Source organism: Eubalaena glacialis, chromosome 19 (genome assembly GCF_028564815.1).
Source record: "Eubalaena glacialis isolate mEubGla1 chromosome 19, mEubGla1.1.hap2.+ XY, whole genome shotgun sequence".
Lineage (NCBI taxonomy): Eukaryota > Metazoa > Chordata > Mammalia > Artiodactyla > Balaenidae > Eubalaena > Eubalaena glacialis.
In genome coordinates this window covers 51,406,838-51,434,645 of record NC_083734.1, presented here as the reverse complement: position 1 = coordinate 51,434,645, position 27,808 = coordinate 51,406,838, and the positions used below count along the sequence as shown (strand labels likewise).

General features: G+C 64.0%; 3 protein-coding genes across 7 annotated transcripts in view; all 3 read right to left on the bottom strand.

Annotated features, from left to right (window-relative positions):
- Window positions 1-671: 671 nt before the first annotated feature.
- Window positions 672-19,449, bottom strand: FASN (fatty acid synthase). Its single transcript, XM_061176501.1, has 42 exons — window positions 19,351-19,449; window positions 17,268-17,405; window positions 16,324-16,476; window positions 14,891-15,064; window positions 14,477-14,677; window positions 14,240-14,362; window positions 14,038-14,153; window positions 13,814-13,948; window positions 12,696-13,158; window positions 12,423-12,610; window positions 12,145-12,334; window positions 11,383-11,477; window positions 11,116-11,250; window positions 10,808-11,011; window positions 10,544-10,659; window positions 10,123-10,295; window positions 9,859-10,050; window positions 9,697-9,777; window positions 9,395-9,580; window positions 9,030-9,209; window positions 8,750-8,953; window positions 7,808-8,112; window positions 7,107-7,499; window positions 6,860-7,024; window positions 6,645-6,763; window positions 6,405-6,559; window positions 6,048-6,251; window positions 5,746-5,896; window positions 5,481-5,659; window positions 5,276-5,395; window positions 4,957-5,079; window positions 4,624-4,847; window positions 4,344-4,545; window positions 4,057-4,208; window positions 3,853-3,944; window positions 3,493-3,644; window positions 3,154-3,399; window positions 2,724-2,912; window positions 2,222-2,452; window positions 1,889-2,109; window positions 1,703-1,801; window positions 672-1,613 (listed from the first exon to the last, which is right to left on the bottom strand). Exons 2-42 carry the CDS (start codon window positions 17,392-17,394, stop codon window positions 1,224-1,226), a joined length of 7,548 nt encoding a protein of 2,515 aa, XP_061032484.1. The 5' UTR covers window positions 17,395-17,405; window positions 19,351-19,449; the 3' UTR covers window positions 672-1,223.
- Window positions 18,843-19,784, bottom strand: LOC133080868 (skin secretory protein xP2-like). The gene is made up of 2 exons (XM_061176949.1): window positions 19,702-19,784; window positions 18,843-19,653 (listed from the first exon to the last, which is right to left on the bottom strand). Exons 1-2 carry the CDS (start codon window positions 19,782-19,784, stop codon window positions 18,843-18,845), a joined length of 894 nt encoding a protein of 297 aa, XP_061032932.1.
- Window positions 19,785-23,412: 3,628 nt separating this feature from the next.
- CCDC57 (coiled-coil domain containing 57) overlaps window positions 23,413-27,808 on the bottom strand; it is a 110,692-nt gene continuing 106,296 nt past the window's right edge. For all 5 annotated transcript variants that reach the window (XM_061175578.1, XM_061175582.1, XM_061175579.1 and 2 more), the window contains one exon: window positions 23,413-23,772. In XM_061175578.1, coding sequence (XP_061031561.1) covers window positions 23,570-23,772 — 203 coding nt within the window. In that variant the 3' untranslated portion in view covers window positions 23,413-23,569. The remainder of the gene's footprint in view (window positions 23,773-27,808) is intronic.

Here is a 27,808-nt window from a genome sequence, read left to right as displayed (position 1 = left end):
TGCTCCCCTGGCCCCAGATTCAGTCCTGGCCCATTGCAGGGCCCACCTCTCTCCCTGCTCCAGCTCACCTCTGCTGTTGGCCCAGAAGCTTCCAGCCCAGTGTGTCCACCTCATCCCTTGGCTTGGTGAGGTTCAGATGCTCAGGGGCCTCCCTGCCCCACTACTTCCTTCCATGCAGCCTTCATTCCTTCTGCCTAAACCTGTGTGATGGTCAGTCTTCCGCTGGACTAGGCCAGTTAAGCAAACACTCACCTAGGTGTTGCTGTGAAGGTATTTGGTCCGTGTGCTTCACGTCTATGATCAGGTGACTTCAAATAAAGTTTACTCTCAATAATGTGGGTGGGCATCCTCCACTCAGTTGAGGCCCAGGAGAGAAAACCTGAGGTTTCCCTGAAAGATATGGAAATCTGGCAAGGGTACCCTAGGAGGTACCCCACAATTAGGCCAGTGGATTATCTGACTGCATAACTGTCTCCTCCTGGTCAAGCTTCCCTGATAGAGGGGCCCCTGCCTCAAGGTGTCCAGCCTGCTTTCAGAAGCCAGGTGTTGCCCCCTCCCTCCTGCAGGGAGCAGAGGGTGGTCTCCTCCAGGCCACCAGGACTTGGGCAGGACAGCGCAGGCTCACAGGGCTGGTCAGGGAGGAGGGAAGAAAGGATGCCCAGAGGCCAGAGCTCACGTGCGGTTTAATCGTGGGGAGGCTCCAGAGTAGACAACATTTCTACCAGGTTGGTGTAAAAATGAAACAGGGTCCAGACATGGTTCTTTACACAGACAATTACAGTAAATTTCAAAATCCAAGCAGCAGTTTGAATGTTGTTTCTTGAAAAATGAACACAGACGAATAGGGTGGGTGCCCAGTGCCCGGGGCTGCTCCGCTCCGCTGCCGGCATCATGGGGCCCCGGCCCGGCTCCCGCGCGCCGGCCTCACAGGTGGACCAACCGGCGTCTCCCTGGCGACCCAATAAATAGGAGAATCCAAACGGAGAAACGACAAATGGACCCGCGTGGCAGAGCCTGCGCAATTCAGGAAGCTCGGCCTGGCTGGCGGCTCAGCCGACTCTTCACAGACCGGGCAGGTCTCCGAGTCGGCGGCGCGGGTCCCAGCCCCGCGCCCAGGGCAGCCGGGGTGGGGGGTGGGAGAGGGGAGGGCGCTGGTCCTACTGGTGGCTGCACGTGGGGTGCGGGGGCCGGCGGGGTGGGTCCCACATGCAGAACTCTCTGGCCTAGCCCTCCCGCACGCTGACACGTGGCTCGGCCAGGGAGCTGTGGATGATGCTGAGGATGGATTCCAGACCGCTGCCCTCCAGCAGCGTGCGGTGGTCACCCTCAATGACGTGCACGGACACCTTGCCGTCGCACACCTGGGACAGGTTGTAGTCAGCGCCCAGGTCCTCGCCGTAGGTGCCGCCTGTCTTGGCGCGTAGCAGTGTCACGTTGCCATGGTAGGTGGCCTGCGGCGTGTACTTCTCGGCCGCCCGCAGCTTCTGGTAGAAGGAGCGCGCCGCGAAGCGGACGGCATGGCGGTCCAGGCCCGCATGGCTCTGTGCGATCAGCTCCACGGCGGCCGCCACGCGCTCCTCCAGGCCCTCGAGGGGCAGTAGCGCCTCCAGCACCTGGAGGACAGGACAATGAGTGGCGCCAGGCACGGGAATGGGGGGCAGGGGTGTCGGGAGGCCCGGCCACGCGGTATCTGCAGACTCACCCTGCTGTGCTCTGCGTCAGTGAACTGCTGTACGAAGAAGCACATGGCCTCGGCCTCGGCCTCCGCCTCGCAGCCAGGGGTCATCTTGGCGCGGTAGCTCTGCAAAGGGAGGAGGGGCTGCTGCAGTGGCGGCACAAGGGGCTGGGACTCCAGACCTGGCCCCAGGGGCGCCGTTGCCGCCCTCACCTGCGTGTAGGCCAGCACGTAAGTGTGCGAGCCATCGAACAGGAAGAGGCTATTGTTCGTGGGGCCGGCGCTCTGCTGTGCCTGCAGCTGTGAGCACATCTCGAAGGCCACGCAGGCCCCATAGGAGTAGCCAGCGATGCGGTAGGGCCCCTCTGGCTGCACCTGCCTGATGCACTCGATGTAGTAGGCGGCCAGGCTCTGGATGCTGTCCAGGGGTGCAGCTGCAGGGACAGCACGAGGCTTAGCCCTCGTCTGGACGTGCACGTCACCCCCAACCCACTGGGGGACGGAGGAGGCCCGCTGTGGGGACAGCCCCGCAGGACCCTGACACACCTCCCGTGCACTGCAGGCCGTAGGTGGGAATGCTGAGCTTGGCAGCCAGGCTGTGGAACACCGTGATGGAGCCCTCGATGGGGTGCACCAGGAATAGGGGCCGCTCGGAGCTCTGCACAGAGTTGAGCGGAGTCAAGGTCGGGCCCTCAGGGTTCACCAGCAGGGTGCTCAGGTTCAGCTGGGCCTGCTGCCGGGCCGGGCTGTCCTCCTTGGGTGTGGGGGCCACCAGCTCTGTGAAGAGGGGCAGATGCCAGGGAGGGCCAGGGCCACATGGGGTCCCCTGCTACAAACCCCCAGCATGCACACATATACACGCACACACCTGACTGGGGCTGCTGGTGGCTAGGGCAGGAGGTGGGTGGGGGCACTGGGCTCCCACTGAGGGTCTCTCAGGACGGGGCCAGATGGACGAGCCCTGACCTGGGGGCGGTCCAGGCTGCTCACAGGCCAGCAGCACTGAGAGGACCTGTGCTGCTTCGGGGATACCCGTCTCCACACCTACCATCAGCTGCGCCAGCCTGCGAGGAAAGTTCCTGCAGCTTCCGGAGTGTGAGCTGCTGGATTTCCCGCATGGACAGCACCCGGTCATGCTCTCGCTCCAGCATCTGGCGCACCTCCACGCCCATGAGTGAGTCTAGGCCCAGGTCTGCCAGTGAGCTGTCCAAGTTGACAGTGGCCAAGTCACGGATGCCTGGGGAGAGGCGCTCAGTTGGCAATGGGGGATGGGCCTTGGTGGGTACTGTACTCTGGTGGCTGGGTCTTCCCAAACCATCATCACTATGGTCACGGCACGCGCACCCACCCAGCTCTGCACAGACCACCTGTGTCTCTCCCTCCGTGAGCAAGCTGGCATGCCCCCTTCTGCAGCCAGGGAGACCAGACTCAGGGGAGCTGAGTGTCTGCCAGTTGCGGGGTGCAGGGTGCCCCCTCACCCAGGATGTGAGCCACAGCCTTCACCAGGTCCTGCTGGCTGCCGCCGTCACCATGGGCTGCAGCCTTCTTCTCCGCCAGCACAAAGCTGCTCAGGACGGGGTGGGGCTGGTTCAGGAAGAGGTCCAGCACCTCCATGCAAGAGATGATGCGTTGCGGCAGCGTCCCGCCAATGACTGTGTCGTTGGTACCCATGGTCTCCAGCACGACGCCCACATCGCCAATGGCGCCCCACTGCACAGCGAGGCCTGCGGGTGAGGGAGGGTGGGGGGCTGGGGTGAGAAGGGGCACAAGTGAGGGTGGCACCGCAGGAGTGGAGGAGGAGGGGCGGGCGGACCCACCTGGGAGGCCGTCATGCCGGCGCTTCTCACATATGCGCTCCATGGCGGAGTTGGCGAACCCGTAGTTGGTCTGGCTGGCGTTGCCACGCCCGCAGCTCACCGAGGAGAAGACCACGAAGTAGTCCAGCTCGGGGCATGTCTCGCGGGTCACCCTGTGGGTTCTTGAGTCACCCCCAGCCGGCCTCCCCAGCCCACCGGCCGACATGCCCAGGATCCCTGGCTCGCCTGCCAAACCGCCTCCACTTCCCCGGACCCTTGGTTTAGACCCCGGCAGAGGCCTGTGGCCTGGTCTCTGGACAGCAGTGTGAGGGCCGTGTGGGGGAGGGCTGGGAGAAGGAGAGAGAGAAGGGAGGAGCCCACCTGTCCAAGTTCAGGGTGCCACTGTACTTGGGTTTGTTGACGTCCTGGAAGAACTCAGGGGTCTGGTTCTCCAGCATGGCGTCTCTCAGGACCTGGGGTGAGGGGATCTTAGCACCTGCCTTTGCCCCAGGGCTTTGGAGGGCTTGCTCAGGGCGGGGGGCTTCCCTGGGCAGCTGGCTCCAGCCCCTTTAGAGCCGTCCTCACCATGGCCAGGTTGAAGACGCCTCCTACAGGCCCAAGCTGGGTGGCCTCAGTGATAAGGCTCCGGGCACCATCCAGCGAGTTGGCGTTGCTGGTGGACACCAGGACCTGCACACCCTGGCGTCTCCACTCACGGACCTGCCTGGCCTGGTAGCCTGCGGGACACAGATGGTGGGGATGGGCAAATCAGGGCTCTGGCCCTAAGCCCAGGTGCCCGGAGAGCAACATGAGAGGGAGCTGACTGAGGCCTCTCCCACCGCCCCACCCTCGTGCTCCCTGGGGCCGGTCACCTGTGCGGATCCCGGAGCGGGAGGTCAGCACCAGCTTCTGGGCCCCTCGCAGCATGAGCCACTGGGACAGCTCTAGGCCAAAGCCACCCAGGCCCCCTGTGATGATGTAGGTCTTGTGGGCTGGGCAGTAGGTCTTGGACAAGGCCGCCGTCAGGGTGGGCTTGGTCCCTTGCAGCACCGCCTCCTGCTCCTCCTCGCGCACCTGCAGCCCAAGTAGCATCCCTGTTCACACACTGCCGGCAGGGGCCGGAGCTGGGGGTGCCTGGGGTCCCCTACTCACCTGGAGGACCACTTTGCCGATGTGTTTGCCCTGGGCCATGTAGCGGAAGGCGTCCTCCACCTGGGTCTTGGGGAACACGGTGCGCTTGAGGGGCTGCACCACGCCGTCCCGGATGCCCGCCTGCAGCAGCGCCGACACCTCCCGCCAGGTAGCGCTGTCTTCATCAAAGATTGCGTCCAGCAGGATCCCGTGGAAAGTCACGTTCTTCAGGAAGATGGCCATGCCTGGACAGGTGGGCAGTTGGGGGCCTCACCACTCAGCTGACAGCCCACCCTGTGGACCCCCGCTCTGCCCAACAGCCCCCTGCCCACCCGGCCTGCTGCCCAGCCTCACCCAGGGGGTGGTTGTTGGAAAGATCAAATTTGCCAATTTCCAGGAATCGACCATGCTGGGCCAGGCACCGCACGCTGGCCTGCAGCTTCTCTTCCGCCAGGGAATTCAGGACGAGGTCAACACCTTGGGGTGGGGGGGCAAGAGGGGTCCTCACAGTCAAGACTACTGCCCAGCCAACGTGGCACAAGTCCGGAAGGCCAGACCCTGTCCCTGCCTGGGCTGGTGTCTCCTCCAGCTTGGCCGGAGAGGGGGGGATGGGAGGAAGAAGGCGCTGAGAATATGGGTGGATGGCGGTTGGCTAGTGATGGGAGCCACTCACCCTTCCCGGCCGTGTGCCAAAGCACGTGCTGCTCGAAGGACGTGTCCCGGGAGTTGGCAAAGCTGGCTTCGTTGAGCTGTGGGAACCTGGCCTGGAGGTATGCCCGCTTTTCAGCTGACCCTGGTGGGGAGAGACGCTGCTGGTAAGTCTGGGCTTCAGGCGTTGGAGGGGCAGTCCTGGGCTCTGGGAAGGGCTGTAGGCTTACCCACAGTGGTGAAGACGCGGCAGCCCAGGCTGAGAGCGATGGCAATGGCGGCCTGACCCACACCGCCCGAGCCCGAGTGGATGAGCACTGTCTCCCCAGGCTGCATGCGTCCGCGTACTACCAATGCGTAATAGGCTGTGGTATAGACGACGGGCACTGAAGCTGCCTCCTCCAGGGTCCTATGGGCACAGCGCAGGGGTCAGTTCTGGCCTGACCCCTGGCCACATCCATGTTGGGCCCCAGATCACAGCCCTGACTGACTCACCAGTTGGAAGGCACGTCCCACAGGAAGTCCTGAGACACCAGAATGGAGGTGGCCAGGCCTTCGGCGGGCACCAGCCCCATCACACGCTTGCCTCTGGCATCTCGGCCGGAGAACTCCATGCCCAGCATGCAGTCTCGAGCGACCCATTTTCCTGGGGGCAGATGGCGGATGAGGCCCTTATCTCCCCAGGAGGACCCCAGTGTGTGAGCTTGGGTTCGAGGAGCCTCCCAGGTTTCTGAGCATTGCGGGGTGAGGACCCCCTCTTCCCAGGTCCTGGCCCCCCCACTGTGTGCTGCCTGTACCTGGGATGGCGTCGGGGGACAGCTTGCCCGTGGCCAGCATGATGTCTCGGAAGTTGAGGGAGGCATAATAGATGGCACAGAGCTGGACTCCAGGGCCAGCAGGCTGGGCGTGGCGCAGAGGAGAGCAGACCCAGCGGATGGAGGAGAGGTCCCCTCGCGTGAGGATGTTCACGAAGGCGTGCTCCGTCTGCTCCTCTGGCCGGTCTGCGGTGACAGAAAGCGGAGCTGCCACAGGGTCACGTGCAGCCCTGGGCTGGGCAGGGCTTCCGGCCAGGGTCCCCCTGCCCTCTCCTTCTCAGCCCACCCAGCTACGAGGTGAGGAGCCTGGGGGGGCAGGGTGGCACATTGGGGGCTCACCCTTTTCCAGTGGGAAGTGGCGGAACGCCCCCCAGGCCCCATCTCGGTAGACGTTCATCACCAGGTCCCCCTGCAGCACCTTCTGCAGCTCCAAGGAGTTTGCATCCATCTCAGGGATGGGGGACGTGCTACTGAGGTTGGACACCAGGACGCACCTATGGGCAGCCAGACAGGTGAGGGGAAGCTGGTGGGGGGTTGGAGGGGAGGAGCAAGGGGCATGCAGCTCAGTGGGCATCTCACCGAATCTGGTGCCCGCCAGGCTCTTTTCGGAGACAATTCACCATGCCCACGACACCTGAGGTGGTGCAGCCAACGGCCATGAGCCACACGGGCCGGGAGGAGGAGTCAGCCAGGATGTTCTGTAGAACGAGGGAGGGGTTGGCTTCTGGGGGCTCCCCAGGCCACAGCGTTGGAGCTGCGTCAGCCAGGCCTGGCCAGGGCTGGGAGGGACTGACCTTCAGTGAGTCGACCCATCTGAAGCTGGCGTCCTCCACGGACAGGAAGACTGGGCTGTCCTGCGGGGCCGGCCGGCGGCACAGGAAGAGCACAGAGCCGTAGAAGGACCTCTTCAGGGCCACCAGGTGCAGGGATGCCCCGGTAAATAGGCTCTCCCACTCGTCCTGTGTGTTGGGGGGTCAGTGCTCGGCAGCCTCCTGGCCCCTCCCCATCCCAGCCCCTCCCCATCCCGGCCCCGCCCCACACCTGGCTCAGGAGGTGCTGCCCCCCTTGATGCGGCTCAGAGCAGGTGAGAAAGGCGACAGTCTCCCCCAGGGAGTAACCTCCGAGCAGCGTGTGCAGCAGCAGGAAGCCTCCCTCCTTCAGGGTAGCCGCCATGTTGCCGACGGCCGTGGCCGGGTCACCAAGGGTGGCCAGGGCACAGTTGCACACCAGGAGGTCAGCCCTGCCCAGGCTGCTGGGGGCCGGGTCCACAGGGTCCCACTGGCCCTGGGTCAGGTCGAGCTGCTGCAGCTTGGCTTGGGCAGCCTCCAGGGCCTGGGGGTGGCGGTCAGTGGCTACGTAGTCCAGCTGCATCAGGGGCTGGGTGTTAAGCAGCGCCGGGATGCGGGAATACAGTCGGCCGTCACCAGCCAGCACCTGGGGTGGAACAGCTTCTTGGATCAGCTGCCACGGGGTAGGTGCACCCACCCCCTCAGCTGGGTGTCTCCCAGAAAGACCCACCCACCAACTCCGCTGAGGCCACTGGCCAGCGCTGCCCTGTCCACAGCACCCGCGGAGCCCACCTCAGTCCCTTCTCTGTGCCCCTTCCCCTTCAGTGTCTGGGCGGTCTCAGCACCGTCTCAAGCTGGGCAACCTCGCGTCAGAGGGGCCCCGGCCCTGCTTATGCTTGGGGCTGCCTGCGTCTGGGTCCACATGCAGTGTGTGCCTCTGCGCTCGGCACCCACCTCCACCACCTTCATTCTGAGGCTGGCCGTGTTCTCCAGAGCAGTGTCCACGCACGCCTTGAGTGCTGGGGAGTCGAGGAGGCCGCTGAGCAGGGGGTCGTCACACAGCAGGAGCCTCTCCTGGGCCAGGACCTGGCCCAGTTCCTGCTGTAGGTTCCCATTGAGTTGCAGTTGGCAGGCGGCGGCCAGCAGCCGAGGCAGGCCCTGCTGCGGGGCCTCCCTGGGAGCCTGGGCACTGTCCAGCCCAGGCACCACCATCTTCATCCCCTGCTGGGCCACCTTCGTCTGCAGTGCCTGTGCCAGCCCTGGGGAGGAGAGAGACGGGTGCTAGGGAAGAGCCTCAGCTGGGCTGGGGTTCCTGAAGGTCCCCCAGCAACTGGTGTCTGCCTGGAGCAGGGATTCGGAGGTAAGCAGGACCCACCGCCCGGCTCTGCCCACTGACAGCAAATAGAGGGACAGAGTGGGCAGTCCAGTCCTCCAGGGCTAGAAACTGGCATCAACCATCGGGACTACTGGGTGGGTGAAGGGCTGCTCTGCCTCCCACCCAGGTGTGAGCCCCACAGAGGATGGATTCTGCAGAGGGTGGGTTCAGTGCCTTGACGGCCCTGCTGCCCCTCCCCAGCTCCTCCCACCCATCAGCTTGGGTGTGAGCCCTGTGTAGGGAGCTGTCTCATGGCATTACGCCTGTGCGGCTAGCTGGGGGCACAGATAGGAGGGAACAAATCTGTCACCTATGTGTCCTAGGCCTCCTCTGAAGACATCAGCTCTGGGCGGGGGGAGCCAGGCCTGGGGGCACTCATGAGGGGAAGGCAGATGTGGGCTCCACATGAAGGAGGGGCTGTGACGGGGCGATGAGGGGAGGTGATGAGCTCCCCTTTGCCAGACTGGGCACAGGAACTGGGAGCTGGACCCCGGGATGAAGGGGGTGGGCGCAGGCCTCACCCCTGCACAGCTGCAGCTCCTCCTGCAGGGCCAGGCTCCCAGCCAGGCACCCGCTCTCCACGTGCGGTGTGAAGCAGAACTTTTCCAGGATGGGTGCCAGCTGCTCCTGCTGTCGCCGAGGGGCCACCGAGGCATGGAGCCTCGAGATGTGGACGCTGCCGGCCACTAAGCTGTTCAGACACCTGTTCACTACCACGTCGGCCACTGCGGGGACATGCTGGGTAAGTGCGGGCAGCACCTGGCGCAGGGACACAAGTGTGCGGGGCCAGGGCAGAGCTACCTTGTGTCTCGCCTTGAAACGCGTACAGCTTCTGCCGGTGGGTGGTGGGGTCGATGTGGATGGCGGTGATGCGCGTGGGCAGGCGCAGGTTGCGATGGCCCGGGACCAGGAGGGACATTTGCAGCATGGTGTCCAGGAAGGTCACCCAGTTGTCCTTCCACAGCAGCCGGCCTGTGTTACCTGGAGTGGAGGGACCGTCAGCTCGGCCAGGTTGGGTCTCTCCCCCAGTGGGCCCTCTCCTGCATGTGGCCCCCTCACACCAACAACTGCCCTCCCTTCACCCGGCTTGGGCATCTAACGCTGGGCAGCAGGAGTTAGCCCCAAAGCACGTTCCTGAGTATAAAGTGGGGCCCCCTTGCACCCACCTTCTAGGTTGGCCTCGAGGATGCCCTGGAAGTGGGGGCCATAGTTGTAGCCCCGCAGCCGCAGCTCCTTGTACACGTCGCTCTGGCTCAGGTGGAACGCAGCAGTGGGGTCTACAGGTGTGGGGTCCGTGCCGTACTGGTTGTCAAAGAGCCTGGGATCGGGGTCCTTCCACTGGTGTATCTGCCCTGTGGGCGGGGGTGGCAGCAGGGCCTGAGGGCAGGGCCGGGCTGAGCTGGCAGCCAGGGTCCACCCAGAGACCCCCACCAGGGACTCTGCAGCCTGGGCGGGTGCCCCTGCTCACCGCTCACGATCAGGTTGCCGCTCTCAGACACCTCGAAGGTGCACGAAGCCTCCAGAAGCCGCACTTCCAGGGCCACGGTCCCTGCAGGCAGCAGGGTCAGAGGTCAGCAACAGGGGTCAGCAGGCAGCACTCCCGCCCCGCATCCTGAGCCGCCTGCCTCACCTGTCTTGGGCAGGATGGTGGCCTGGTGTAGCGTCACGTCCTCGAACACCACAGGCACCTGCTCCACGTTTTGGTCCAGGACTCGTGCCAGCGTCTTCCAGACCAGGAATAGGTAGCCAGTGGCGGGGAAGATTACACGGCCGTCGATGCAGTGATCCAACAGGTAGTGGTCAGGGGTCTCAGAGCTGGCATCTGTGGGGCATGGGCCTTAGTGCCAGCGACCAGGAGGAAGGAGCCGCCCCCGCCTGCCCGCATCTCACTCACCGATCTTATAGATGGTGACAGAGGAGCCGCTGGAGCCGCTGGGGAAGTCCTCCACGGCGGGCACATCCCAAGTCTGGCTGTGGTCCCACTTGATGTGGGGGGAGATGAGGGGGGTCCCCCGCGGAGCCGGGAACTCCACGGGTGGGAACAGGCCATTGGGGTTGATGTCAATGCTGGAGGGTGGAGACGGGAGACGTGAGCAGCACACTTGCCCCCGGAACCACCCTGCTATACCCACTGCTGACCCACTGCCAACCGTTCTCCCCTGAGAGCCCAGCGATGACCGAGACGGGGTGGGGTGGGGGCCGCAGCGAGGGTGTGACGGTGGCCCAGCACCCACAGGCCCACTTCCTGGGGACGATCTCAAGGCCAGCCTGTGGCTGAGGGGCTCCTAGGGGTCAAGCAGGGAGAGGGGACACACCCCATCAGGTGGAGCCTGCCCACGTTGCCGAGGAAGAACTCCAGGTTGTCCCTGTGGTCCTTCTTCATCAGCGGGATGACGGTGCAGCTGGACTTGAGGCCTCTCTTCAGGATGGCCTGCGAGGCAGAGACAGGCTGGGCCTCCCTCTGACTAGCTCCCACCCACCCCCACAAGGCCACACGGAGCCCGGCCAGCCTGCCTCCCTGCCATGCCCCCGACCGCCATCCCTCCCGGACCTGACCATCTTGCCCCACCAGCGCGCACCTGCAGCAGGGCATGGGGGGCGATCTCCAGCACCACGGCGTGCTCAGGCACGTGCCTCAGTGCCTCTTGGAATAGCACGGGGCTCACCAAGTTGTTAACGTTGTACTCAGCTGAGAACGTGCGGGCCAGGCGGCCCTGCCACTGGCCCTCGGGGATGGAGGTACTGAGCCAGCACGCGGAGCGGGGCCGTGGCTCCCGGATCACCTGCGCATACGGCCAGGCTGGGTCGGCGTGAGGGAGCTTGGGCCCGCCTGCCCGCCTGTCCTCCGGGAGGCCCCCGCCACGCAGCCCGTGGGGCAGCAACCCACCTTCTTGAGGGCCTGCAGCAGCGCAGGGGCGATGGAGTCCATGAAGTAGGAGTGGAACGCTATGCCACCTGTCCGCACCTCCTTGGCAAACACACCCTCCTGCTTCAGCTGCTGCACGAACTCGGACATTGTGGCCTGGGGTGGGGGCGGGGAGGGGGCAGGGGCGCTGGACGAGCAGTCCTAGGCCTGTGCCCGGCTCCCCGTGCAGAGCTCACCCTGAGTGATAGGAGGGGACTTGGGGATGAGGCCTCGCCTCCCAGGGCCCACCTGAGGTCCGGAGATGGTCACAGAGTCCTCAGAGTTGTGGCAGGCAGGCACGATACCAGGGGGGCAGCGCCGCTTACACTCTTCCCAGGACAAGCCTGGGGGCAGAGACAGCCTCAGAAGGTGGCCACAGGGAGCCGGCACCCTCACTCGGCCCCTCCCCAGGGGGAGGAAGACGCTGCCGGGGTGGCCCTAACGACAGAGGCGGTGATGACAGCTGCAGAGCAGCACCTTTACGAGGCACTTTCACCCCTGCCGTGTCTGATCTCAGGCAGAGGTGTCGTTAATGCTACCCCACAGGCGGGAGCCAGTTTCGGCTCAGTATTGACACCAAAGGCTCCTACGTCCGACCAACCACAGAGGACCCTGGCCTCACTCTCCTGCCAGTCCCTCAGGCTTTCTCGGGTTCCTCCCATCCCCAGCCCTGTCTGCCCGAAGTGCGAACAGGCCCACTCCTTCCCCTGCAGCCCCCTAGGGGTTTAGCTCAGGCTCATGGGAAAACCAGGCTGGCCTCTACTGATGCCCATGGGCAAGTGTGCCGAGCACCAAGGCCATCAGGCTCGGGGAGGCCATACAGGGCACAGCAGAGCAGGCTGTCAGGGTCGCTCTCACCCTGGAGTGAGGAGGACGGTGGCTGGCGAGTCACCCCAGGACCTTGCCTCTGCCCAGCACCAATGTCGAAGGTGCCAGCATAGACGTCACCTCCCACGGAGACCCTCAGGCCCATGGGTAGAGTGGGGTGGGGGAGCACAGGGCAACACCTACCCACAGCTGCCATGGCCCCGGGTGGGATGTTGGCCTCCTTGATGCACTGGGCCCTCCAGTAGGCAGCGAGGACAGCCTCCTCCTGAGAGAGGCAGCCGTCGGCGTAGCCGCAGGCCACCTCGCCCAGGGAGTGCCCGATGATGCCGTCAGGCCGCAGGCCCATGGAGGTCAGCAGGTCTATGAGGGCAATCTGCGGGAACAGGGTGCGTCACGCCAGTCCCGGGGACGCCAGGCTGACCGCCCTGCTGGCCCGCTCACCCCAGACCCCAGGGGTGCACCTGGATGGCAGTGAGGCTCACGAAGGACTGGACGGTGTCATCAAAGGTGGCCTCATCTGTGCTCAGCAACAGGTCCGACACCTGCAGTCCCAAAGGCTTCACGGCCTCGTCTGAGCGCAGGATGGAGTCGCGGAAGCTGCCCAGGCGCATGAGGCTCAGCCCCATCCCGCGCCACTGTGCGCCCATCCCTGTCCCAGTGAGAGGCGTCAGGGTAGGGCTGCGCGGCCCTGCCCCCACTGCCCTCGGGGACAACCTGGGGAGCCGGGGGCTCACCGGAGCAAATGAACCAGAGCGGGCGCTTGCCAGCCGGCACCTGGTGCACCTCCTGGTCGCCGCCCTGGCCACCCAGCACAGCGTAGCCACGAAAGGGCATGGTGGCCATGGGGGTGGCCGCGATGTCGTTGAGCATGCTCACGAAGGCCAGGTCCTGGCTGTGCTGGAGGCCCTGCTCCAGCAGGCCCTGCACAGCCTCAAGGGTGCGCCCGCTGGCCCGCAGCAGACGGGGCAGGGCAGAGTGCGGGGCAGGCGGTGGGGGCAGCTGGGAGTTGGGCCGGAGGATGACATGCACGTTGGAGCCGCCGAAGCCGAAGGAGTTGATGCCCACATTGCCCCCGAGAACGGGCAAAGGCCGGTCCACTACCTGCAGCTGCCCGTCTTGCAGTGCTGGGATCTGGGGGTTCGGGCTGTGGAAGTGTAGGTTGGGGGCCCAGACCCCGTGCTCCAGGGACAGCAGCACCTATGGGTGCCTAATGGTCAGTGGGGTGGCCAGCCCCGGGCTCCCTGCCCTGCTGGTCAGGGTGGGCTTCAGGTACTTCCCTTCCTGAGGACACTCTGAGGCCACCTGCCCACTGCAACAGACTTCCTTCCCCCAAGCCTTGCCCAGCCCCAGTGCAGTGGTCTGGTGACCAAGCCGCAGGCCCCTTCCCCTCTCGGCCTTGGGCCTCACCTAGGGCCCCTGCCACCTCCAGACTAATGGTCATGGATCTAGACACAAAGGTCCCTCAGCCAGACCCCACCCCAGGTCCCGATCTAAGAGCTGCAGACAGGTGGCTACAGTAGCCCAGGAAGCCCAGAGCACCAGGGAGCCTGAGCAGTGGTGACCTGGATGCTCTGGGTTACCAGCTGGTCAGCAGGCCATGGGGAAGGGCAGCCCCGGAGAGGTGGGGCCGCCCCGCTGCTTCCGCACCCTCTGGCTTGGTCTCTTGTGGAGCAGTACTGGGCAAAATGTCTGGCCCAGTGAACTAGGGCAGGGAATGGCTACATGCTGGCACCCTGCTCTCTGGGTCTCAGTGGCCCACACCCCACAGCACAGCCTGTGGGGATCCTCCCCTGACCGGGCAGCAGGAAGCTGAGGAGGCAGGGGCAGGATGGCCCCAGACCCGCCTGCCTACCTTGACCAGTGCTGCGAGCCCCGAGGCGGGCTCCGCGTGCCCCATGTTTGACTTGGTGGACCCGATCAGCAGGGGGTCCTGGCGGGTGGCACACAGGGCCCGCGTGATGCTGTTCAGCTCCTGGGGGTCGCCCACCTGTGGGGGACTCAGGGAGGTCAGGACTCCACCCGGCGCCTCTCCGGCGTGGGGTGTGGGGGGTGCACAGGGCCAGGCAGGGCTCTCACCTTGGTGCCAGTGCCATGCGCCTCGATATACTCCAGGGACTCAGGAGTCAGCCCGGCCGACTCGTACAGGGAGCGGATGAGCTGCTCCTGCACCTCTCCGGAGGGGAAGGTGACGCCTGTGGGCGGGGCCAGGCCTCAGCACACCACCAATCACCTAACTGCCTGCAGCCCCACCCTCACCCTGCCCGGGGCCTGCTCCTACCTTGCTCTTTGAAGCCGTCAGTGTTGGTGCCGGCATTGAGGATGGTGGCATACACCCGTCGGGCCAGGGACTTCTTGGTCAGCAAGACGGCCACCACAGCCTCTGCACGGCAGTAGCCGTCCCCTGGGGGCAGAGGGCACCTCAGGCCTAGGAGCTCAGAGCAGAGCTCAGGGGCTGGTGTAGGGTGAAACGGGGGCTGGGGGTGCTATCCTGTGTTCCCACGCCCTCCGCCCTCACCTGCTGCATCGAAGGACTTGCAGGAGCCCTCAGGGCTGAGCATGCCCAACTTCATGAACTGCACCGACGTGTTGGGCTTCAGCAGGATGTTGATGCCCCCCACAACGGCCGCGGGGCACTCCCCACTGCGGATGGCCTGGTAGGCGCTCTGCAGGGCCAGCAGGCTGGAGGAGCAGGCTGTGTCCAGGGCAACGCTGGGCCCTGCAGGCAAGGGCACAGTGCAGCTGTGGGACTCCCCCAACCTTGGGGCCCTGGCAGCTTTAGCAGGTGCCCTCCATGTGGAGCCTATGACACCGGGACCTCGCCCCTGCAGGCCTTCCTCGGAGAGGGGAGGTCAGAGTCTGGAAGGTCTCGTTGCCGTCCGGCCCCACCCTGCCCCAGTCTGAGGCCCAGAGGAGCTGTGTGTGCACCCACCTTTGAAGTCGAAGAAAAAGGACAGGCGGTTGGCCATCATGGCGCGCTGGCAGCCCACCATACTGTAGCCCATGAGGGTCTCAGGGTCTCGACTCAGAGCCTCTGAGGCCTCAGAGCTGCTCACACCCACCCAGACACCGGTGTTCGTCCCACGAAGGGAAGCTGGGTTGATGCCTGTAGGAGACAGAGGTCAGCCCTAGCTGCTGTGACGCGCCCAGCCCACCACCCAGCTCTGGGAGGTGAGGCCTCGTCTCTCAGCCTCTCTGGCTTGGGTGAGACGAGGCTCCATCTCAGCCTGACCCTGGAGGGGACGAGGTGGGCCAGGGAAGAGAGAGCAGAGCCACAGTGGGGCGGCCAGCCCAGGTAGGGCTGAGAACAGATAACCAGGTCACAAGGAACCGGGGCCCAGGCACGGGCGGGGTGCCAGGTGGGGCTCCAGGCTCTGGGTCAGGCAGCGGCCAGAGACAGCCGGAGGTGGGGACAGAGGGCAGCATTGTCCCTAGGCTACTCCCCTGGCCCCTGGTGTTGCTGGCAGGGTCTGGTGAGCCCTGAGAGCGGCCTGCCCTGGGCGGGCCAAGATAAGAAGACAGAGAGAGACAAAGGCCGAGTGTCCAGGCTTGGGAAGGAGGGAGGGACACTGGCCAGCCCCTGGGGAGCAGCATCCAAGGTCTCCGGGTGGGGCCTGGGCAGTGGAAAGGCCTCCACTTTCCCCTACCAGGGTCTTCTCACCTCCCCTCCACTCCACCCCAGGCAGCACGTGTCCATGACCCCGTCACGCTCAGTGTCAACCCCAGAGACTACTTAGCATCTGCTGCAGGACAAGAGACTGCAAGGTCAGGATACCCACCCTGTCGACCACAGGTGGGAGCAGGCAGGCCCCAGGTTCCCCCTCAGAGCTGAGTTGTCACCACTCACCTACTGAGGGGCCTCACCCACATGGCAGCCTCCCCTCTCCCACCTGGCAGGACTTCTATGTCCCTGGTGTCCCTGGGACAAGTCTGTGCCCCGGGACAAGGGGCAGCTGGCCTCGAGGCACTTGTCCAAGGCCAGACACAACCTGGCGGAGGAGAGTGTGGAGGGCAAGAGTCCTGGGGCCAGATCTCGCCTCCTACTCTGCCTGGCACCCTGCCCTCGCCCCCAAGATCAGCCATGCAATGGAAAGTGAGGAAACTGGGGCATCAGGACAAGCCTGGGACACCTCTGGTGTGCAGTTGTGAAACGTGACCTGCCCAAGGCAAATGCCTCCCCAGCCCATCGGCCCCAGACCAGGACTCCGCTCCCTCCTCAACAGCTTCTACGTTTTGGATATTTTGTTATGAACACGTGCTGCTCTTAGAAGCAAAATGGAGGAACGCTTTCAAGAGGGGCGGCAGGAACCCCAGGGATGGGCCCTCAGAAGTCCCAGGTTGGCTGTCAGCCTCCTGATGACCCACCTCCGTCCACAATGGCCTCATAGGTGACCTCCAGAAGCAAGCGCAGCTGGGGATCCATTGTGTTCGCCTGCTTGGGGTGGACCCCGAAGAAAGAGGCGTCAAACCGGGACAGGTCCTTCAGCTTGCCTAACCGCCGGGGCAGGCCATACAGTCCTGTGGAACACACGCAGATGGAGGGGCCAGCCATGGAACCTCAGGGCCCCGAGTGACTGACAGTGGCGTCCCTGCGGCAACAGGGAGCCAAGGCTCCCCGGGATGGGTGGGCCCACTTCTGAGAGGGGGCCCTAGGGGGAGCCTCATGCGTGGTGCCCCAGAGCACAGCACTGGGGGGGGAGTGCCCCCTCCTCCTACCCACCACTGTCCTGTCCTGGCTGGAGACCCCCTGCCTGGCCTGCCACTGGCCCCAGAGGCTGAGGCCAGGCCAGGCTCCGCCACACTGACTCACATCCCGTAGATCAGGTAGAGCCGCTCTGCAGAAGAACCTACTGGGCGTGAGGGAGTCAAACCAGCTTCCTGGGAGAGCCTGATGTCTTATCTGACAGTTTGGGACACGTGGGCCAGCAGTGGCTGGCCAGGCTCTGCAGGGACCAGGTAGTGAGCAGTGGGGCCGGAGGTGCTCACCCACCTGGCCTGGCCCTGGATCTGCCCCCTAGCAGCTTACCTAGCTCATCTGTGAAGTGGGCAAAGACCATGCCCAGGGCCAGCCCTCAGTCTCCTGCAGACTGGAGTTCAGTCCCTAGCCCACTGGCCAGAGGCCCCAGTTTCTCTCTCGCCCTGAGCCTTCTCCTGGCACCATCTCGCAGGAAGAGCCCGCAGCGTGGCCTCACCTTGGGTGACCGTTGGCTCTGCAGGTGGGACGGGAGCTCAGGCCAGAGCGGGCCTGTCCTGGTAGCTTGGAGACTGTGTACCCAGAGGCAGCGAGAGGAGAACCCAGGCCCACTTACCTGCCTTCCACCGCCTGTCATCATCCGTCACCATGTCCACACCGCCGATGAGATTGGCCCAGAACTCCTCCAAGTTCTCCGACTCAGGCAGCTTCCCGGACATGCCAGCGATCACCACCTCCTCCATGGCTGCTCTCTCTGCAGGGAGAGTGGTGTGGGGGCCCGAACACTGGTCAATCTCAGCTCCCACATTGCCAGTCTGCAGCCTCACTGGAGGCCCAGCTGCTCCCCCGGCCCCAGCTTCCTGACCCCCCTCCTCCATCTGGCCCACCCAAGGGTCTGAGAGCAGTAGCTCAGAAAGTCCCACAACAAAGATCCACATGGCCAGCTCCTGCGCTGTGTGCCAGCCGGGACGGATGCCCTGGGTGAAGTATGTGTATGGTGGTTGGGAGGCGGGGAGTCCACTCTGGTCCAGCCTGCCTGCACCTCTCACTGGGAGTGCTGGGCTCTCTGGGCATTGGCCCTGGCCTGGGATGACCCCAAAACGGCCCTGCTGCAACTCCCTGCTGCAGTGGTCCCAGGAGGGGGCCTCACAGTGGGAGGCAGGCAGGGCCAACCCAGAGAAGGACCCAAATCCTTCCTAGGAAGGGGCTGCCTGGCCGTCAGCTTATTAACAGCTGGCCAAGGGAATTTAGCAGGTGAAGGAGAAAGGGCAAACATGGGGGTGAGAAGCGGCGCCCACGCTGTCTGACTCTGCACTCAGCACCCCACACTGTCCTCCATGCTGGGGCCAACGGCTCGGGCACTGAGAGTGCCAAGGCCTGGTGGGGCTCTGGGGCAAAATTGGTCCCTGCCCCACAGTGGACAGACCCAGCCTGTATGGCCGCTCCAGTGAGCTCCGACCTGGAGAACTACTCCTGGTCAGGTGCCAGGCAAGTGCTACCCAGACCCACACACCTGCACAGGTTGAGGCCTCAGAGTCCTGCTTGCCAACCTCCACGCAGCCTGCCTGCCTACCCAGACCCAGGTCCCCAAGGCGCCAACGAGGGAGCCTAGGCTACCCTGAGACTGTGGGTCCAGGATGGAGGCTCCTGTACAGCCCCTGAGGAAGGGGGCAAGGCCAGGGTTGATCCTGCACACTTCCGCCAAGGCTCCAGGGCCTCATGGCGCTAATGACCGCTGGACTCGCCAACCAGCGGCCCTCCAGCGTCTCTCTGAGCAAGGGAAAGCACAAGCAAGTGGAGAGAGCGTCTTCCTTGGGTGCCCTGATCGCCCTGCTGTCCCGGCAGAGAGGGAGCCCCCTCCCCCAGCGCCAAATAAAGAGCCCTTTGCCGGACCAGAGGCACCAGCTCCCGGGGCGGCTGCTTCTCCAGAAAGCGCCCGCTCTGTTCTCCCCCTACTTGCTATTCACGCGGAGTCCGGCGGGACGAGGCAAGGGGGTGGAGACCCCTGCAGAGCGCACGGCCTCGCATGCGCCGCCGCGAGGCTGTACGGGGCAGGAGCCGCTCTCCCCCCAGAACTTCGGGGGCTCCAAACGGAGCCCACGTGGTGGGGAAGCCGTCCTCATCCGGCCCCGCGCCTCCTCCACCCACCACCCTCCTTTCTTCTTAGGCCCTCCGGTAGGCTGAGACTCGGCTATCCCGCAACCGGAGGTGGGGGGACGCCGCGGATGGAGGGGCTCGGCGGCCCGGCCCGAAACGAGGCCCTTCTGGGCGGCGGGAGCTGGGCGCACACCGGGCGGCTGGGGGCTCCTACAGGCCCCCGAGGGTCCGCAACCGCCCGGCCCAGCCCAAGACCAAAATGGCTGTTCGCGGCTCTCTTGGGCGTCCGCCCCTCGCCATCCGCCCACCTGCCCCGCCGGGCCTGGGGCATGCCGCGAGGGCCTTTCGCCGCCCGGCCTCGGGCGCCCCGTGGGGCTCGAATATCCAGACCGGGGGCTCGGACCCCGAGACCAGGGCAGGCTGTGCGGGACGACCCCTCACCACTGGCGCGCCGGACGACGCGCGCCCAAGGCCGGAAGATGAGGGCCGGCGGCGCCCCCTCGAGCCTGACCGCACCACCCCCGCCCCGGCCCCTGCCCGGCCCCAGGACTCCGGTCCCCGGCAACCAACTCCCGACCTCGGCCCGGCCTGGCCGCTCGTACCTGGTCTGGGCGCGGGCGGTGGCGTGGGCGGCGGAGGGAGAGCGAGGATGGAGCGCGCGGCGGAGGGGAGGCCGGGCCGCTTCCGTCTCTCTGGCTCCCTCTAGGTCCGCGCCGGCGCTATTTAACCGCTGCCGTCCCCGCGCGGACACGCCACATGGGCTGACAGCTTGGCTGCGCCGCCCAGGCCAATGAGCGTCAGGGCTGCGCCCCGGGACCAGGCGCGCCGCCGCCAGTGGGGTGATGCCGCGCGCCGCCGCCGGACGCCGGGACTCTGCGCGGGGGCGCGCCAGGGGGGACGCCGGGCTGGGGGCCCCGGGACTCGGGGGGCGCCGGGGCGGGGCGCAGCGTCACCCCCGCCCCACGACTTCCCTTCGGCGCCCCACGCCTCCCGGGGCCGGGGCCGGGGCCGGGGCCGGGGCCGGGGCCGCCCCCATCCCCGGGGCCTCAGGGGCCACGTGTGCACGGCGCGCAGTGGAAACGGGACGGGGCTTGCTTGGGTCACTCTGGGGGTTATACTGGGGCCACACGGGGCCGGACGGACCCCCGGGCGTAAGGACTGAAGGGCCGGCGTCCGGGCCGAGCAAAGCCGGGCCGGGGGCGTGGCTCGCTCTGCAGCCGCAGCCAATCGGGGGCCGGGGGCGTGCGCGCTGGACCAATGGCGGCGCGCGAATGGGCGTTGCTAGGCGATAGGGTGATGGGCCGGGCGGCCCCTGGTGCTGCGCGGGCCGCAGCGGGCGAGCGCGGTCGTTGACCCGGCCGAGGGCACCCCGCGCGGGGTTACTGCCGGTCACCGCAACGCAGCGCGGCTGGTCCTCCCTGCCTTGCCTCCCAAATTCGCAAGGCGGGCGCGGGAACCGGGGGGACGCTCCCGAGGCCGGGCGGGGGCTCCCCGCAGCCGGCCGCGGGGACGGGGCGCGGCCATCTGGCGAGCGGGCTCTGTACGGACACCTCTTGGTGTGGTTTGAACAAAGGAGTCTCCCTGAGCAGAGGCACTCTCGCGCGCACGTGGCCACTCTCACCCGCGGGCGCGCACACGCACCGGCGGAACTCTGCGTCTCCGCTCACCGGCGCGCCCTCCTTTGTAATTCCCCTGCTCAAATGTTTACCGAATTTACAAAAAACCCTTAACTTCCAGACCAAAAAGAAACAGACATCCCGTCTTGGGGTCGAGTGAGAGTCCAGGAAGACGGCCCTCCCGGCCTGGTGGCCACGCCCTGCACCGCCCTGGCTACCTTCTGGGGCCACAGACAGACCCTTGTGAGGCCAGAGGAGCCCTGGCAGTTCCCTGGGGCTGGTGCCCCGCAGCCTCATTGTCTTGAAATCAAACGCTGCTGCGCTCCTCGCCTGGCTCCTTGGCAACCCCTCTTGCCTTGCCCTCGGAAGCTCAGGGGCTGTCAGTGGAGTGTGGCACTGTCTGCGGATGTTCAGGGACAACACAGAACGGGACTGGCACGTCAAACCAGACAACATGGCTTCACGTGGCCACACGCCGCCCCTCCCCCACCCCCGACACACACACACACACACACACACACACACACACACACACACACACACACACAGTGCTCCCTAGGCCCCCAGGTAGTCCCAGGGCAGTTCCATACTCCCTGCTCTATTCTTCCCCTTGGCTTCATCATTGGGGGCTTCTGGTTCGCACAGTGTGGAATAAAGGGCAGGACAGGAAAACGGGAGAGAGGGCCCTGAGATCCCACAGCTGAATTGCTGTCCCGAACCACCTTTCTGTGGGATTTTCTTTTCCTTCCTACTTAAGAGCTTTTCAGACACCTGGTAACCTGGACCAGGACAGGCTGGACCGTGCTGCACAAACACCCTCAAATCTTGGTGTCTTTTTTTTTAAAGACCACGTCTTATTTATTTAAAAATATTTATTTATTTAGGCTGCGCCGGGTCTCAGTTGTGGCACTCGGAATCTTTGTTGTGGCGTGCGGGATCGGCATGCAGGATATAGTCCCCCCACCAGGGATCGAACCCAGGCCCCCTGCATTGGGAGCATGGAGTCTTACCCACTAGACCACCAGGGAAGTCCCCAACTCCTGGTGTCTTAAGCTTTCCTAGGCTCACTTCCTGCTGGTCAGTGGGGCTCTGCTTATTGCAGCCTGCCAGGACCCCAGGTGATGGGACGATTACAGGCTGGGTGGCTGGGATTGAGGCCCTGGTTTGCACCACAGAGGGCTGGAGACTCATGGGCTCTGAAGTGCTTCTAGGGAAAGCAACAGGGCATCTCTCCTCACTTTTTCATCTGAAGGAAATCATATGGCAACACCTCACTTAAAGGGCCGCATGCCAGACACAGCAGAGCACACAGACCCCTGCCACCTGGCAGCAAAGCTGTTCCCAGCGTGCTCCTTCCTGGCACATCAGAAGTGACCTGCCATTGCCTCCGCAGCTCCCCAAGCACTGCGCCCAGGATGAGCAGTGCATCTGTGGTTAGGACATCAATATGCCTGTGCAAATTTTGATCTTCCCTCGTTCCACAGAGATCAAAGCCTGAAAACCTGATAAACAAGATGACATTCATGAAAGGTACACTTTCAAAGGGACCCGTGGGGGCTCTGCCCCCAGGTAGGCCAGGCCGGGCACCCAAGCATCGCTGGAGATCCTCATGTGGAGGGGCTGCCCACCTCTGCACCCAGCCAGGGTGCAGACCGGCAGGCCACACGCCTCGAAGGGCTGCCCTCTGCTCCTTCTTGGCGGGGGAACAGCTGTGAGTGAGGCAACGCTCTCCTCTTCCACAGAAACGTGCCCCCTCGGGAGGGCCGCCAATTGGCCACAAGCACACTGGCTGCCTGTCTTGTTCCAGGCCCCGTAGGTCCGGACCAGGCCCCAGGTGATGAGCCTGAGGACCCTGTGGGCTGCTTTGGGTCCCCACCCCCGCAAACACCACACCCCACCCCCTTCGGGAGGAGAGGCCAGCGACAGACGTGCCCTGCAGGGCAGGCAGCCAGCGCTCAGGGCTGGGAGTGAGCTCTGCGCAGACCTACTGCGTGCCCGGTAGCTCCCCACAGCTTCTCTGTTGCTCCCTGTCTGATTTCAGCCCAAGTGGGAGGCCTGAGGCTGGCAAGGGGGCCAGGAGGCCTCTCCAGGGGCCTGGGCCGCCGGAACGACTGACCGTGTGAGCAGAAGTGTGGCATTTGCAGAGTGCCGCCACGGTGCCAGGCCTGGCTCTAGGCGAAGCTTCCTGGGCACACACCCGCCTCACGCCCGGCCCCTACACGGGGACTGCGGGACCTCCGTCCTGACACAGAGGTGGTGCAGCTGGGCCAAGAGCAAAAGTCCAGGACCGTCACCTGCAGCCGCTGGGCTGGAAGTAAGAATGCAGCTCTTGCCCCTCTGTCAGGCCTCCCTTGGGCACTGCCAAGAGGAGGGCGCCCGTGCAGCTCTGAACGCCTGAGCCACGTCCCACCCCATGAATTGGGAGCCCGTTCTGTAGATGGCTGGACTTTTCTGCCCATCTGCAGAGTTCCCTCCGTCCCCACGTGGACCAGGGAGGCTCAGCCCTGGTCGTAGAGTGAACCCCGAAACCCACATGTTTGTAGCAGGGTCTGTGGAGAGCTAAACAACAGAATTTTACGCTACGAGATTTCCTGCTCACTTGTGTGTGACATCTGTAGTTCAGGATTGTAACTGGCTCTCTATTTTACACTAAAATATAAACGGAGTAGCATGTGTAATGATGCCAAAAGCACTCACAGTCGAACCTTCGAATCACAAGAAACCTGGCCACGAGAGCCACACATGCAAAGCCCAGGAAATCTTTTACTGTCCTTCCCAAGTTAAAAGAACAATTCGGGGCTCTGCGATCGGTCCATGAGGTGCCTTAGCAGCACTGGGGAGGCTGCTCTTCAGTTCACTGTTCCCACCCATGCGCGTGCACACACACCCACACACACATACACACACACACACATACCCCTGATATGGAGATAAAGCCACCAAGGAGGAGGAGGGGGAAGAGACCGAGAGATGGATTGGAAGGGAGGAGGAAGGGGAAAAGGGGATGGGGGAAGGGGGAAGAGGAGGAAGGAGGGGATGAGAAGAAGGGGAAGGGGGAGGGGGAAGGGTGGGGAGGGGGAAGGGTGGGGAGGGGGAGGGGAGGGAGGAGTGGATGAGAAGGGGAGGGGTGGGGGAGGGGAGGGGGAGGGGTGGGGAGGGGGAGGGGCGGGGAGGGGGAGGGGCGGGGAGGGGTGGTTCGAGGAAGTCAGTCCTTGGAGTTGTAGTTACGAATCTTGGGGGGCCGCTGGCAGCCTTTAGGTTTTGCAGGATGAGCCCTGGGGTGTCTGGCAGGCTTGCCCCTTGCTTGGGCTTTCATCTTCATCCCTTCGACGGCAAAGGCCGCCCATGGCGCCACGGGGCTCCCCTCGGGGTGTTGGAGGCTGTAGGCTGCTGGAGGTGCTGGGTGCTCTAGCAGGTGAAGAGAAAAGAGAAAGGAGGGTGTGTCATCATGGGGCAGGAAGGGGCAGGACGCGTACAGAGAGCTGGGTTCACTGAGTGCGAGTGGCCGAGCTGCTCGCCAACAGGAACCAGAGACCCCATGCCTTCCCTGGTTCCTTGCGGGGGCCCATGCAGGCCAGTGTCCTGCTGGGGCAACAGCTGTACCTGGGGGTCCTGGCCCTGGTGTCCCCGCACAGAAGGTCTGTGTGGGCACGTGCTCTCCAGATGCTCTGCAGGGCCTGGGCCTGCTCCTCCACTGGGCACTCAGGACATTTGGCCCTGAAAACGACATCTCCTGTCGTGCTCATTTCGCAATAGGTCCCACGGAGGTACCAAGGTTAATGGTTGACGCACGACACTTCCCAGGCATTTCCCAGGCTGTCAACCACCCCCTGCCCTCTGGCCATGCTTGCCGGGCATCTCCAACTGCCCAGCAGCCCCGACACGTGTGGCCAGGCACAGGCCAAGGACCCGGGAGCTGCACCACATGTCACAGGTATGGGCCAATGCTCCAGGGCAGCCCTTCCAAAATATTGGCAACAACTGTCTTTGCACTAGGGCACCATAGGTGATTTTTTTTAAAGTTCTTTGAGCTCTTCTCTATTTTCCTAGTTTTTAGAACTAAGAATGTATTTCTTTTTTAAAAGTACCAAGAAGACGTACAAGAATGTACTGTACAACATGGGGAATAGAGACAATATTTTGTAATAACTGTAAATGGAGTGTAACCCTTTAAAAACTGTATAAAAAATAAAAAATAAAAATAAACAAAAAGCAATTGTGAGATGCAAGCTCAGGGGCGGCTCTCCTTCCTGGGCTGGCCCAGCAGGCAGGGCCGGGGTCTGGAGCTCCAGGAGGGTCTGCACTAAAAGACAATGCTGGGACTTCCCTGGCGGTCCAGTGGTTAAGACTCCATGCTTCCACTGCAGGGGGCACAGGTGCTATCCCTGGTTGGGAACTAAGATCCCACATACCACGTGGTGCGGCCAAAAAAAATAAAATAAAATAAAATAAAAGAGAATGCTGCCTCAGGGTGTAAAGACATGGTAGGTGGGGCCTGGCCAACTGGCACTGGCATCTCACACGTGTGACACACACTGCAGTGACGCACACCGTCTACCCAGTGTCACCGAGCCCACCCCCCTGGGTCTGGTGGTGGGACACTGTGGGGACAGGTCTGGAGGGCCTGCCCAGTGCATGGCCGCATGCTGCACAGGTGGACGACAGGAACAAACCTGGGCAAGACTTGAGGCCGAGGACAGGCCAGCTGCACAGCCTCTGGAGGAAAAGAACAGCGCTGGTGTGGAGCTGGGAGATGGGAAAGGCCTGGGCTTTGAAAGCACACACACAGGGCTGCGTGCCGGGCTTCTTCCAGCGACTCCAGCACCATGAGCTGGGGGTCTGCCACGAGCACCCAGGCCCTGGCCCCCTCTCTCATCTTGTGCTCTTTCTGCTACTCTGGCCTCTGGAGACATCTGGAACCACTCTTTCTTTCCCGGAGCCTCCAGGGGTCACACCCAGTGGCCTCCCCAGAGCCCTCAGCCCAAAGCTGGGCCAGGTTCTGCTCTCCTCCTGCCCAGGGCCTCCGTGCGCCGGGGCCTGGAGTGGGGTGAGGATGTGCGTCCCTGGACGTCCCCAGGCTCCCTTCTGCTTCCTCTGGCCATGGCTGCTTCTCCCTCTCTGGGAAAGCGCCCGTGTCTTTGGTTCTTAAACCCCAGACGAATTCCTCCTCTCTACACAGAGACACTCCCACCCCAGATGCCTTTACAAGTACTTATAAAGGGATCTCTGGTCAGCTCCATCCTGCTCACTTGGTTTCCTTCTGGAATGCAGCGGCCACTGGGGAGGGGCAGGGTCAGGACCCTGACCACTGTGATGCTGGGGGTCCTTCCCTATAATTCGAGGGAGCAGCCCCTTCAGGGGTTCTGTGGGCGTGACCTGAGTCCATCCCAGAGTCTTCACTTGGAGGCTGCTGGAGAAAGTGAGGCGTAGGGAGAAGGGCCAGCCCAGGCCCCAAGACCTTTGCTTGGGAGGCCAAGCTCCCTGTGGCCGGCTGTCAGGAGCTGTTTGCCGGCTAAGCCGGATGCCAGGCAGGTGGTTCCACTGTACGCTGGGAGCACAGGCCAGGCAGACCCACCCATCTGCCTGGGGGCAGGGCCTCTGAGCCGAGGCTGAGAAAAGGCCGGGAGGATGGCATAGCCGGCCTTGCAGCCTCTGGTTTTTGTCCCTCTCCTTGCAGTGTCGCCCGGAGGGGGTGACTGGCTCCTCCAGGACAGGCTTCCAGGGCAGGGCAGTCCTGGCTCAGCCATGAAGCTGGACATGTCAGGCCTGCTCTCCTCAGGACACTCCCTGTGCCCGAGCCGTGGTCTCCGCTTGGTTAATCTGCGCCCTCACTCAGACCAGGAGCTGGTGTGTGGAAGCAAGGCTCCCACCGTGCTCTCTGCCTTCTCTACCTTGCCTGACCTGTTCTGCTGTCTTTCTGCACTGGTTCTGATCAGGCTTCAGGGAAATTGGGGGGCACAGCACTTGCCTCTCATGGGCTGCTGGTCCAGCTCCAGCTCTCAGGAAGGTTCAGCGAGATGCCGAAGACCTCCCAGTATGAACCCGGGAGCAGGACGGGGGGCTCTGCAGGGGCTGACAGTGCCAAGGGGGGTGTGGGCCTGCACTTTTGGTGGGTGGCCTTCCCCGCAACCTTCCTGGCGCCTGTAATGACCTTGAGCCTGGAAGTTCTCGTGGACCAGCGCCCCGGGGGAAGTGGGCTAGTCTCCTGTCTCAGGGCCTCCTAGGGCTCTTTGAGCACAGCTCTCTGGAGGCTCGGAGCTGCTGCTCAGCTCCCTTCTGAGTTGGCTTCTAGGCTGCCTGGCTATCAGGGTGACCCTGAGCATGCCTGCCAGGCCTCTAAGGGCAGTTGGAAGGGCTGGGGACTCAGCTGCACTCCTGAGAAAGGGGATATGGAGCCAGGTCTGCCCTGGCTCTCCAGAGCCTTCCCTGGAGCTGGGCGGCTGCTCTAGACGCAGGTACCAGTTGTGGCCTTGGCCACAGGGGACAAGGCCTTCTCAGGCTTACTTCAGCCTCAGCTGCTCTAGCCAGTCCTTCCCTCTCCTCTCTGGGTGACCACCTCTGTGTGCCGACGGCCCCTCGTTTCTGTCGAGACCTCTCTCTAGCTTCCCTGGGAGCACCTTAAGCCCCCAAGTTCAACATTTCTCAAATTGGGGGAATCATACCCCCAGGTCTCCTCACCCTCACCCTGGGCCTCCTTGTGGATCAGTGGTTAAAAGTTAGATTCTGTTACACTCCCCACCCCCAAATCCTTCCAAGGCTTCCCACCACTGTTGGGATAGAGCCCCAAGCCTTCAGTGTATGATGGGTGTGGATGGTGGGTAAGACCTGGACCCCGAGCAGCCCTGCCCTGCCGGGAGCTGCTGCTGGCCCCTGGTGCAGAGGCTCTGGGAGGACACTCCCAGGCCCGACTCTACTCAGCAGGGTGGAGGAGGGGCAGGCAGGAAACGCCAGATCCTTCAGGGCCCTGCAGCCACTCCCAGCCTTGGGCTGGGGACGCTGCCCAGACCAACCTGGTTAACAGACCAGCATCACTACTCCTCCCGCCCCCTTCCTGAAGTTAACGCCTGACACTAACCCCTAACTGCTCCTTCTTACCATCATTTTGGGCGGTACCTCCTCCCTGGTTCTGGGCTCATCCAGGACTGTCTGCTAGCGCCCCTCAGTGTGGCCCAGTGTGGTTTCCATCCTGGGCTTTGGGAAGGGCTGCCGGGCCGCAGGGTGCCAGGACTTGGGCAGGGGACTTAGCAGAAATACTCTGTGGCAGAGGATGTGAGGAGAGCTGGCACCGCCTCCATGGTGACTCTACCCCTTTTCGGGGCCTGTCTGAGCCCCAGCTCCTCAGAGGAGAGGGGCTGGCAGAGGCCAGGTCAGGTGGGCAGGCGGCAGGCGCATGGGTGCAGGCGTGGGGAAGAAGGAAATGGCGCCAGGACAGAGGTCAGGACAG

Coding starts and splice junctions, on each gene's coding strand:
- FASN (XM_061176501.1), bottom strand. CDS start 17,394: ATGGAGGAGGTGGTGATCGCTGGCATGTCCGGGAAGCTGCCTGAGTCG. Junction 10,296..10,543: donor GGCAGGCTCCACCTGATGGG/GTGTGTCCCCTC, acceptor TCCACCCTCCAG/CATTGACATCAACCCCAATG. Junction 2,913..3,153: donor GGCTGTGGCTCACATCCTGG/GTGAGGGGGCAC, acceptor GCCTCTCCCCAG/GCATCCGTGACTTGGCCACT.
- LOC133080868 (XM_061176949.1), bottom strand. CDS start 19,784: ATGGGGGCGGCCCCGGCCCCGGCCCCGGCCCCGGCCCCGGCCCCGGGA. Junction 19,654..19,701: donor AGGGAAGTCGTGGGGCGGGG/GTGACGCTGCGC, acceptor CGGGGCCCCCAG/CCCGGCGTCCCCCCTGGCGC.